The sequence below is a fragment of the Nicotiana sylvestris genome, chromosome 5 (genome assembly GCF_000393655.2).
Source record: "Nicotiana sylvestris chromosome 5, ASM39365v2, whole genome shotgun sequence".
Lineage (NCBI taxonomy): Eukaryota > Viridiplantae > Streptophyta > Magnoliopsida > Solanales > Solanaceae > Nicotiana > Nicotiana sylvestris.
The window spans coordinates 24,975,494-24,988,873 of NC_091061.1; the positions used below are offsets into that span (position 1 = coordinate 24,975,494).

Sequence of the window (13,380 nt, forward strand, 5' to 3'; positions counted from 1 at the left end):
GATGAGGATGGATGAACGATCGAGATTTGTTGGTCTCGAAACGACGTTGTCTGATGCGTCTTTGAGAGCTGAAGGTTTGGACCGGGTATAGGTCTTGTTTGGGCCTGATTTTGGCCCAAAAATGAAATGGCCCAGTCCAATTTCTTTTCTATATTTTTTGTTCTTTTCCTTTTTAATTCTTAGTTTAATTCCGAATTTACCAAAATCCTAAAATAAATTATAAAACAACAATTATATTACAAAGACATTAATTGATTCTTAACAATAAATTAACACACAACATCAAATATTAATTAAACAAAATCACACCATTAAACAATAAAATGACAAAATTACCAAAGTAATATTTTTTTTGTGATTTTCATTCCAAATATGATTTAATTAACTCCTAATAGCAAAAAATAAAAATCCTAAATTCATGTAACATATTTTTTTTGTATTTTTAATTAATAAAAATAAACAATCACATACAAAACTATAAATAATTATCCAAAATGCCATGCAAATTCTCAAAAATTGTACACAAAAGAAATTTGTTTTATATTTTTTGATTTCTTTTGGAGTAATTTCTCGTGAAGCAAAAATCACGTGCTCACAACATTGTTAGTGATAATGGTCTTTGGGATACCATAGCGATAAATGATGTTGGAGTGAACGAAATCTACCACTGGTTTCTTGGTGACTACTTTGAAAGTGACGGCCTCCACCCACTTGGTGAAGTAATCAATTGCAACCAAAATGAATCTATTCCCATTTGAATCCTTTGGCTCGATCGGCCCAATGACATCCATTCCCCAAGCAACGAACGACCAAGGAGAGGACATGGGATGCAACTCCGAAGAAGGCGAGAGAATCAGATCACCATGAATCTGGCATTGGTGACACTTGCGAACAAATCTGAAGCAATCTCGCTCCATAGTAAGCCAATAATACCCTGCCCGCAGAATCTTCTTTGCCAAAACATATCCATTCATGTGAGGTCCGCATACCCCTGAATGCACTTCACTCATGATCCGCTCTACTTCTGTAGCACCTATGCATCTCAACAAGTTTAAATCTGGGGTCCTCTTGTACAGAATTTCCCCATTCAGGAAGAAACCATTGGCGAGCCGCCTTATAGTTCTTTTTTTATCTCCTTTGGCATGCTCTGGATATTCTCTTGTTTTCAGGAAACGTTTGATGTCATGATACCATAGTTCACCATCTGGTTCCGTCTCAATTGTATTGCAGTAACTGTGTTGATTCCGAACATGGATTTCTAGTGGGTCAACATGAGTGTTTCCTGGATAAGGGAGCATCAAGGCTAAAGTGGCCAATGCATCGACTAGCTTGTTGTGAAACCTGGGAATGTACCTGAACTCGATGGATCTGAATCTTTTGCTCAAGTCTTGCACACATTGTCTGTATGGAATACGCTTGATGTCTCAAGTCTCCCATTCACCTTGGACTTGCCGGATAATCAAGTCAGAATCTCCCATAACCAATAGTTCATGCACATCCAGATCGATGGCCATTTTCAAACCCATGATACAAGCTTCGTATTCTGCCGTATTATTGGTACTGAAGAACTGAAGTCAGGCTGTTACAGGGTAATGATGTCCACTAGGTGAGATGAGGATTGCCCCGATCCCAACTCCTTTGATGTTGACAGCCCCATCAAAATACATTTTCCATACAGGGTGATCGTCTGAAACTACTTCCTTTATTGAGTTGACCTCTTCGTCTGGGAAGTATGTGCTAAGTGGCATCATCAATTGGATTCTCTGCCAAATGATCTGCCAAAGCATGTGCTTTCATCGCGGTGCTAGTGACATAGACGATGTCGAACTCTGTGAGCAGGATTTGCCATTTTGCGAGCCTGCCAGTGGGCATTGGCTTTTGGAAGATGTACTTCAAAGGAACCATTCTGGATATGAGGTAAGTAGTGTAGGCCAAAAGATAATGTCTCAGCTTCTGAGCGACCCAAGTCAAGGCACAACATGTCCTTTCTAAAAGGGTGTACTTAACCTCATAATTGGTGAACTTCTTGCTCAAATAGTAGATTGCCTGTTCCTTTTCCCCTGTTGCATCATGTTGCCCTAGAACACATCCAAAGGAATTATCCATCACTGATAGATATAAAAACAAAGGCCTACCAGGTTCAGGTGGGACCAGTACATGGGGTTTTGACAGATAATCCTTGATCCTGTCAAAGGCTTTTTGGCAATCGTCCGTCCACTTGATAGAGACATCCTTTTTAGCAACTTAAAGATGGGCTCGCATGTGGTTGTGAACTGAGAAATGAACCTGCTTATGTAGTTTAACCTCCCGAGTAAACTCATGATTTCCTTTTTGTTCTTCGGAGGTGGCAAATCTCGAATGGATTTTATCTTATATGGATCCCGTTCAATGCCTCTTTGGCTGACTATAAAACCGAGGAGTTTCCCAGATGGAACCCTAAATGCACACTTGGCTGGATTAAGCTTAAGGTCATACCTTCGAAGCCGTTCGAAGAACTTTTTCAAATTGCACACGTGATCAGCCTGTGTCTTTGATTTTATGATGACATCATCGACATATACTTCAATCTCTTTATGCATTATGTCGTGAAAAATGGTGGTCATGGCCCTCATGTAAGTTGCCCCTACATTATTTAAACCGAATGGCATGACCCTGTAACAATAAGTACCCCATGGAATGGTAAAAACGGTGTTTTAGAATTTGGTGGTACCCAGCATAGCAATCCACAAATGATTGTATCTCATGCTTTGCGCAATTATCTACAAGAATGTGGATATTTGGCAAAGGAAAATTATCCTTTGGACTTGCTTTGTTCAGGTCCCTATAGTCAACACAGACTCTGGTCTTTCCATCCTTCTTTGGCACAAGCAAAACATTCACCACCCAGGTAGTGTATCGGACAGCTCTGATCACATTGGCATTCAGTTGCTTCATTATTTCCTCTTTGATTTTGTCACTCATATCTGTTTTAAATTTTCGTTGCTTTTGTTGGACTGGTGGAAAATCAGGATACGTAGGAAGCTCATGAACCACTAGATCGACACTTAAACCCGACATATCATCGTAAGACCAAGCAGACACATCTCTGTATTCAAATAAAAGTTGAATCAAGGCATCTCTAGTTTTCTGTTCGGTGTGAATGCTTATCTTCATTTTTCTAATTTATTCAAGACTTCCGATATTAATTGACTCAGTTTCATTGAGGTTGGGCTTAGTCTTGTTTTCAAATTGTCCCAACTCTCTTTTTATTTCCTCAACAACCTCATCTTCATCATATTCCACATCTTGATTCATTATTTCGATATTAGACAGCTTTTTAAGATCTGGGCGTGAATTCCTCATGCATGTCATGTTATTAAAGCCGACATTAACAAAACTGAAATGGAAATAAAATGACAAGAATTAGGAAAAGGGAAAGACACAAAACTTAATACAAAACTGAACTGCATTTCATTGAATTCGAAAGGATAGAAGGGTTAACATTAAAATAAAACAATCACACTGAGATGTTTGGATTACAACCCTGAAAGTAACCCAAAAATACAAAAAAAAAGCTGCAAAAGCAAACTACCAAGACTCCTTCCTTGTGGGGAGAGGAGTTGCTTCCCAGTTGGTGAGCATGGTGTCTGGGTCAATTAGTTGCATATCGGCACGACTAGTGCCTTTACCGGCCTAGGTCATATTCACTTTAGAAAACATCTGGTTGAGACCATGGCAAATTTCATCAATGTTTGCATGCACCGAGGAATTTTGAACCTCTTAGAGTCGTGGCTTGACAAAAGTATAGAAAATGTGAGGGATAGGTTGTTGCAAGACCCATCCATATTTTTTGTGGTGCTTGGCTTTGTTTTTGTCTGCTTGTGTTGGCCTGAAGCCTAAACCAAAAGTACCCCAGTTATCGAACGGAGAAATAGGCTCTGAAATTCCTTGCAATGATGCCCCCAAGCCTTTCCCTGGCTCATAACCTTGTCTCATTATAACCGGAACCACCATTATAGATGTGGTGGAAAGACGAGGATGCAGAATGGGCTTTCCTTCCTCAACATGGTCCACAGAAACCACTTCGAAAGCTTGATAGACAATGGACTCACACCCTTCCTTGGCCTCAATGCACGGGATTAATGGGTCTTTATAAATGGATGACTCGTCTTCTCCGTGAACAATAATCTCTTGCCTATTGTGTTCGAACTTGACCATCTGATGCAATGTGGATGGCACAACTCGAGCTATATGGATAAATGTCCTTCCAAGAAGAAAGTTATAAGAAGTATCCATGTCCACTACTTGGAAGACAATTTCAAAGTCAACCGGCCCAATCATCATAGTGAGGTTGATCTCCCCAATGGTATCTCTCGCTGAACCGTCAAAAGCCCGGATGCGAATATTGCTGGGTCAGATTCTGTCTGTGTTGATCTTCATGCCTTGCAAAGTAGAGAGAGAGCATACATCTACACTCGAGCCTCCATCGACCATGACTCGCTTTACATAATGCCCCTCACATTTGATGACCAGGTGCAAAGCCCTATTGTGCCCGGCTCCTTCCTCGGGAAGTTCATCATCAGTAAAGGAGATTCTGTTTACCTCGAAAAATCTATTGGCCATCTTCTCCAACTCATTCACTGTGGTCTTCTCTGAGACATGTGCCTCGTTTAAGGTCTTGATTAGTACACGGACATGCTCTTTTGAGTGTAGGAGCAGAGATAGTAGAGAGATTTGGGCAGGAGTCCTTCTTAGTTGTTCAATGATTGAGTAGTCATGAACTTTCATCTTTTTCAAAAACTCTTCTACCTCTTCTTCCGTGACAAATTTCTTTATTGGCAATTGTCCCTCTCTGATTTGCTTGGCCTTCCTCAACTCCTCTGGAGAGTAACACCTCCCTGATCGAGTCAAACCTCCAGTTTCCCCCACTTCTTGTATGATTTCCTTGCCTTTGTACGTCATCACAGTTTTGTTGTAGTTCCAAGGAATGATTTTTGTATTTGTCACAGGGGGTTGCATGGCAGGTCTGATTATGATCGGCTCTGTTATACCGTTTGTACTGCCTTGTTTCTGCCTTGTGATGGGGTGGCCTCCAAGGACATACAACCTTGGGCTTGGAACATTAGAGCGAACTTCCAATCTCGTGACCTTGGGAACAAATAAAGTTACATTTTGTGAACTCGGGGCGCCTTTCACAAATAATGGCACATCTTGGATCGGACTTACATCCCATTTGGTTCCCTCTTGAATTGTTCCCATGGTCATCACTGCCCGATTAAACGGCTTGCATTCCAGATCTCGTCCAATCATTCCTACAAAATGAACATCGTTGTGTGCTGGCAATGGGTTGTTTGTAACCTTGGGAGGTTCTTTGACATTTGTTACCACAATCAACTTTTCAGTGATGAGTCTTTCTATAGCTCTTTTTAGAGTCCAACAGTCATCCGTGTTATGCCCCGAGGCACCTGAATGATATTCACATCTAGAATTTGCTTGAAATCCATGTGAATCGGGATGCATATGGTGGGGAGCGATGGGTCCAATCATGCCCATCTGTTTCAGCTTCTGAAAAAGACTAGAGTATGGTTTAGCCAATAGGGTGAATTTTTCCACCGGCCTCTGCTCTCGACCGTAATCTTGCTTGGGACGAGCATTGTAGGGTGCCCAAAAATTTTGTTGCTGAGGTCGGGGGGCCCTCGGATATGGTGCCTGTACCTGTTGATTAGGAGGCCGAGCATATGATTGAGCATTGAACACTGTATATTGCAGTGGGCCCATAGAGTATTGAGGAATCGGCGGGGGATAATAATGTTGAGGTTAGCTGGATTGCCCCTGCTAAACTTGCACATAATGGTGCGATGCCCCTATTTGAAACTCCTTAGATCCCGAAGCCATCATGGACCCTTCATCTCTCTTCTTTCTATTTGCCAAACCTCCCGACCCAGTTAGGATAGCTTGGGTGGTGGCTTTGATAGCAGCTTGACTTACAATTCTACCGGTCTTGAGGCCATTTTCGACCATCTCCCCTATTTTGATTGCTTCTGCAAAAGGTCTACCCATCGCAGACATCATGTTCTGAAAGTATTCAGGCTCTTGAGCTTCCAGAAAAACAATGATCAACTCGTAGTTATCCATGGGTGGCTTAACTCTAGCCGCTTGCTCCCTCCATTTGATGGCATATTCCCTAAAACTTTCGGTTGGCTTTTTCTTCATATTGGACAAAGAATTACGATCCGGCGCAATATCAATGTTGTATTGGAATTGCTTGACGAAGGGCTAGGCCATGTCGTCCCAGACATGCCAGTGAGAGATGTCCTGGTCAATGAACCACTCAGAGGCTACCCCTATAAGACTTTCTCCAAAATATGCCATCAACAATTCTTCTCTTCCGCCTGCACCCCTCAGCTGGTTGCAGTACCTTTTTAAGTGGGCGATAGGGTCGCTGTGTCCATCATACTTCTCGAATTTTGGGGGCTTGAAACCTGGTGGCAAATGGATGTGAGGGAACATACACAGATCATTGAACGAGACACTTTTGTGACCACCTATTCCCTGTATGTTCTTTATGTTTTGTTCAAGACTTTTCACTTTCCTGGCTATCTCATCCGGCTCACTTGTCTTTGTAGGATTTTCATTTTCCGCTGGTGACTCGTACTGAGGAGTCTGATTGTAGGTAGCTGAGGCCCTAAAATCTATGTTTGGGGAGTAGTATTGGCCATCATAAACCTGAGGTAGTGGCTCGTTATTGGGTCTCGTCACAGGTGGTGGCAGTGGTATTGTATATACCAGTGCGCCAGACACAACTAGAGGGGTGTTCCTAAATGGTGCGACTGTAGGTCGCATATTAAAAGTACTGGGGGTAGCATGAAGGCTTTAGTTTGGCACATACCCTGGTGGTAGAATGGGATCGCTCCTTGCATGGAGCGGTATCTGAGTAGCCTGGGGTATGTTGGATGTTCCCTCTGAAGGACCCTGGGGTGGAGGTCGACCGGAAACCCAAGATTGATATACATCTGACAGTTGTTGTCTTAACTCTTATTTCTTCCGACTCTTGTTCAACTGAGTGACCCTGCGGATTGTCACTGACCAACTCGATTTCATCGTTGTTATCCATTACTACTGGTCCCTTAGATCTTGTGAAGTAATGATGTGCTGCCAGATTCACCACAAACCAACCACCTTAAACTTACTCTCTATAAGGGACAACAACCGTGTTAGGGTTAGACATTTTATAGATATGAATTACACATAACATGCCATGCTCCTAACATCATCACCGTTTCTAAAATACATTTTGGAAGGCTTCATGTTTCATTCCGGCTTATCAAGTTGCTTCTTATTGGCGCCTTCCCCCTTTTTTTATCAAGTTACACTCCCCCCATTTTGATCCCAGCTTAGATTCATTGAAAAATATTTTGATCAAACCTTTTGTGAGTTGCCTACGTATCATGTCGCCGCATGAATCAGATCATTACGTAGTTCAGGGACATGGCCTTTTTTTTTACAAAACAAGCATCTTTTGGGTTCATTTTCGAATTTTTCTAAACAAAATCTTTTTCTTATATATATATTTTATTTTTTATACAAGACTCAAGAAGAAGCAATTGCATAAAGATAAACAAGACCAGAGTTGACTCAAACAGACTTTTTAGGATAAAACGCAAAACTACGAGACTCAAAACACCAAAAGACTCTTACAGGATCAAGAATAACAAAGGACTGATAACTAAAAAAAAGGACTTTGATCTTTGCAGTAGAAATCCACCAGCATCGCTGTAATCAAGGCGCTTTTTCCTGCGGCTGACCCCCAACATTGCGGTATATTCTTTCCAGGTCAGCAGATATATGACGAGCAACATTCAATGATACTTCTGCAAGCCGCTCAGGCGTCATTCCCTGACAACTCCTGCACGCTCTCGAGGTATATGTGGCTACCTTGAGGATCTTTCCCTTAATGTATTCCTGAGCCACATGCAACTCTTGATTTTGCTGACCACGGGTCTCAGCTAGATACAGTGCATCCTGCTCGTGGCCCAAGGCCATATCTTTCTGGCGCCGAACTTCTACCAACTCTACTTCTAACTGATTGATCACCTTTTGGTAGTCGTGCCTTTCTATTTCAAACTCCGCGATCTGGCTCTCCTTGCTTGACTCAACTTCCCCTATCTGATCCCTCAGACCTTGGATTAATGGAGCAAAACCTCTACGCTCTTGATCACGGACTACCCTGAACTGGGCTTCTTTCTCTTCTTATTGCTGAGCGGTTGTGACTATGTTCTTCTTTAGAATTTGGGCTTTGAGTGCTCGTTTCTCTCGTGCCTATTGAGCCTTTTCCCGCTCAAAATCAACCTGTTGTACGTCCATGGCTGTCTCTAGAATGACTTATCTTCTTGTAAAGTGTCAATACGAGATTGAAACTCTTGTGCAGCTTCCCTTCTGGTTTCTCTAACTCTGACCTCGATCTCCTTCTCCCAATCAATTGCGTGCCATATGGATCTTTCTGTCCTTTGATCGGTGATAGCCTGGTTGTGAAACCACTAAAGGTATGCGAGGCTTACCTCCCCATGTTCACGATCAGCTACCATATCGTCTAAATCAGAAAATCGACCACCAAACCAAACATTTTGTGCATATGACTCCCTTGGAGGTTCCTCTCCCTTGAATTCCCACACGAACGGGCGCATGTCCTCAATTGGGGGCCTCTTTTGCTGTCTCCCTAACTGGCGCATGACACATAGAGGCGCGTAGGGTTGGAAACCTCTGAAACCCATGAGTATGAAGAACGCGATACGTCGACATATGCATGACCCTAGTAGAAGGGAACCAATAATAGTTCCAAGTGATTCTATCAGCATTCAATGAACCAAGTAATTTCTGCCAGGCCCTCACCCCCTCTGGAAGATTACAACTTGCGACCCTGTCTGGGTGACATCCAATGTAATTCAACCAGTTTTCATTGAAATCTATTATTATTGGATGATGATAAAGGTGCTCTATGAACCACATCTGCAGCAGAATGTTGCATCCCTCGAAGTAATCTTCACCCTCTTGGCAGCGGGTCATAGCTCGAAAAATATCTCCCAAAATCATGGGAAGAATGGTATGATCCTCGCTACTTTGCAAATATGAGACCACCGCAACCAATCGAATTCTGATGCGCCTACCACGCTCTGGAAAGACCATGATCCCTAGAAATGATATCATGAACGCGAAGATTCTCAACTCCCTCCAAGCGTCGTAACTCAACTGGTTGACGAATTCTACGCCCGAGAAATTTTCGAACCCTTTCTCGTCCCCAAACCTGTCATAGAGATATTCCAACAGAACCCAACCTTCATTTAAGCAAACCATTGGAATTCGACGGAGGCATAATTTCTTTAAAAAGTTGTTCACACCAACATTTCTCGGAGCAGCAGGCTTTTTCCCACGAAGGTCTCTCCCCAATCCGGTGAGCCCACCTAATTTTTCCAATGTGGGCGTCATTTCACAATCTTTGAACCTGATGACATTGTTCGCGCGGTCCCAATAACCCACTAGAGCCTCGATTAAATCTCTGTTAGGCTTAATTCCCATGATGTTTGTGAGGAACTTGAGGTGCTTAAATACTTGATTTTGTTCCCATGTAGCAAAACTAGCCCACCAATTACAGAAACTACTCGGGGTCTTATCTCTGATCAAGAACATAGGAGGTGTCTCGCCCCTTACCCTTTTCTGACTGCTTCTTTGTGAAAACTCATGGTGATCCTAAGAGTAAAATAAAAAGGGTTAAGACTTACCTAAACTATATGCAAATTATGATCATTCATTATTATTATTTTTTTGGCCAATTTAGGACTCGATCTTTTTTTTAATTACAATATATATTTTGAAATTACCGGACACAAAAGTTGAGATGATAAAAGCAGAAAAATGGCTATTATTACAAAACGGCCCTTTAATGCTTCCATAGAAGGCATAAAGGATGTCTCAGCAAAAAACAACCAAACACAGGAACAAAATGATAAAAATAGACAAAATAATAAAAAAAAACTATTTTTACGAAAATAACCCTTTGTTATTCCTATAGGGGTTAAAAAGCTGTCTCAGCAAATATAACCAGACAAAGCTAGATAAAAATAGCTACTTTTTGCAAAAACAGTCTTTCGGTACTTCTGGAAAGGTTTAAAGTTGCTTCGACAAAAATGGCCAGTCATAAAGGCAAATGGTAAAAGGTGAACAAATATGGATAAAGTAAATACTTTTACAAAAATGGCCCTTTAGCACTTCCCAGGAAGATTTTAAGGCTGTCTTGGCAAAACAGCTGGAGCATGAGGGCAAGACAGTAAAAGGTGACAAAATTAGGGTTTTTTTTTTTAAACATGTGGGCTGAACCCGATGGAGGTTGCCTACGTATCTCACATCCGGTGAGAATCAAACCCGCATAGTTCGGTGAAACTGGGTACTTTTCTCTTTTGATTTTTATTGAAAATATTACACCTCGCGCCAAACTACTAATTTTTTTTAAAAAAAAAGGTTATTTGCGCTAAACTATGAGAAAGACTCCTTTTTTTTTTCTTTTTTTAATAATTCCGCTGCGCCAATTTTCTAAAGCCGATCGACAATGCAAGTAAGCCTTCCAAATGATGTATCAAGTAGCACATACATGACATGATGGTCTCAAATAGGATACCTGTCTTATACGGACCCGGCCCCTGTGCCAAGTTTCGCTAAGTCAAATGCATGTAATGCACATAGAGCGAACCTACAAGGGAAATCCGGTATGAGGTTTGTTCTTCTAGATTTAAATACTGGTGGAGAAGGTATCTAGACTGGCTTACTCGAGTGAACAACTCGAGCCGAGGAGGGTCAGTGTACCGGTAGCATTGCTTTCCGGCTTAACTGGTGGTGCTCCCCGCCTAAAACATGTGTGACTAAAATCCTTCACCGGGTGACAAGCACCTCGGCTATCTCAAATAAAGCGGGCTATGTCAAGCAAATGCCCAATTTTTAATTTCAAGAAGACTCAGAGGGGGTGCGTGAGAAGCTAGTTTATGTGTACAGTTCAACAATATCGAAGCAGTAAAAAGCGAACAGGCAGCACATTAGGCACAAATAAATCACAATATATACAAAATTTATAAAGCCAAATAAAAAGTCAACATGTATAAGCTCGAATTCTTAAAAGGTCCCCAGCAGAGTCGCCAGAGCTGTCACACCCCTTTACTACCCCTCCAGAAGATAATGTGTGTTATGGATTGTGGGTTAAAGAGTTTTTTCCAATTAAAGTGACAAATTTGAAATAGGGATTATTTTGTTATTCAGAGTCGCCACTTGAAATTGATTTTTGGGTGTTCCAAGTCACCTTTTATTTGATCCCTATTCAAAGGAAAGTTTGGCTCTTTTATTATTGATATGCGAAAACAAAGTCCGGGTAAGGAATTCTATTAACCGGGAAGAAGGTGTAAGGCATTTTCCGAGTCCCGTGGTTCTAGCACGGTCGCTTTATTGACTATATTTGGCTTATACTATTTTTTGGATAACTTGTGTTTTATTGGTTCTCATCTTTTACCTATGTCCGCTTTATTGCTTGATTAAAATTATGAAAAAAAGTTATCTTGAAATAAGTTACGCGTTCTAATACTTATTTTGTTACATATCACAATTATGCCACGGAGACCATACACATAGCCATGATATTTAATTATTTAAAGTGCACCTAAATAAACTAGCGCACTTGAAGTATTTTCCTAAACTAATTTAAGATTATTGTAAGGCCAAAAGTTATGGAATTGTTTGTGGAAAAAGTGTATGATTTTAGATATTTGAATAAATAAATTATCATATACCAATACCCTACATCCCAACAATTGAAGCCTAAACTTATTAGTGTCCAAATCTTCCAAACTTTTAGCAAGTTTAAATACTATATTTTCAGAAACATGATTAAACATATAACATTTAAGGATTGATTTACATTATTATTTATAAAGTTTAAAGATAAATAAATAAAATCACATAAAATAAGATAAAAAAGAGGGAAGAATAAACCTTTTAATGCAAGATTTCCAATTAAATGAGTCTCCAAGAATATGTACAATAACTCAGACGAACGCCGAACAAGCATAAACAAAGATGATCATCAAAGCCGGTGAACAGAGCTCCAACGGAATCCTCGACCTTGACTGTTAACACAACTCTTTGGCGTGTAAAAGGAGATGTTTTGAAGTATTTTTTATTGGGTTTTGGGGTGTTGAATTGTTGGAAATTTTCGAAAGAAAGAATAACACGAGTAGAAATTGTCGTAGCGTAGAAGAAGAAAAAACATTTGTTTCTCTCAATTCTCCCCTCTCTTTTCTCTCCTTTTTTTTTCTTCTCAGATTCTCTCTTCTATTTATAGCAAAATTTTCGAAATTTTTCAGATTTTTTTTTTATTTTTTGAAAAATATTTTATTATTTTTTAATTAAAAGAAATCCCACTTACAATTTGCTTTTCTTTTTTATAAAAAGAAATCCCACCTTTATTTACTTTTATTTTTTAAATTCCAACTTTAATTACTTTTATCTTATTTAAAATCTCACTTTTTTTTTACTTTTAAAAGAGGATTCCACTTATTTTACTTTTCTTAAAAAAACAATCCACTTTCTTTTGCTTTTCTTATTAAAATTCTACTTTCTTTTACTTTAATTTATTTTAATTTTCAGCTACCTTTATATTTATTTTTTAATTCCAACTTTCTTTACTTTTTATTTTTTTAAAATTTTCACAAAACTTTACTTTTAATTTTCCACTTTCTTTTACTTTTTAAAAGAGAATTCCACCCACTTTTACTTTTTTTTATTCCATACTTCCCTTTTTCTTTTTTTTTTATATCTCACCCGAAAATTAAAAAAAACTAATATTTTTCGGATTTTTTTTTATTATTTTAAAAAAAAAATAAAAAATAAAATAATAGTAATAGTAATAATTCACCTTTTAAAATTTTGTATTTTTACCGTATAATAAAAAGTGTAACAAAGCTAAAAATTGTAGGTTAAAACCCCTAAAATATTTACATAGAAAAAGTGACAAAAAATTAAATATTGTCAAAAATTAGGTGCTCACAACTTATGTTGTGAAATTAGTCGAGATGCGTACAAGCAAGTTCAAATATTATGGCTATTAAGAAAAGTAACTACATCAGCTATAGGATGACTTTGTTGACAACTATATTATTCTAGGGTCAAATAGTGTTGTGAGCCTCTACAAACTTGTTTTTAGTTTTATGATCCTATCTTTTTTTTTAACACACGGAAGATTTGCTTTTACACATAAAAGATCTAAAAAGACACTTTCTTAATTTTAACATTGTAAATGGTAAAAATAGTACGGGGTAACCAGTTTTCAGATTGGTAATTGAAAAATAGCCAGCATTTGTAAAGTTA

At 39.4% G+C, this 13,380-nt stretch overlaps 1 protein-coding gene across 1 annotated transcript; it reads right to left on the minus strand.

The window, feature by feature from the left end:
- Window positions 1-4,392: 4,392 nt before the first annotated feature.
- On the minus strand, window positions 4,393-5,757 carry LOC104242275 (uncharacterized). The gene has a single exon (XM_070145951.1). It carries the CDS (start codon window positions 5,755-5,757, stop codon window positions 4,393-4,395), a length of 1,365 nt encoding a protein of 454 aa, XP_070002052.1.
- Window positions 5,758-13,380: the final 7,623 nt, after the last annotated feature.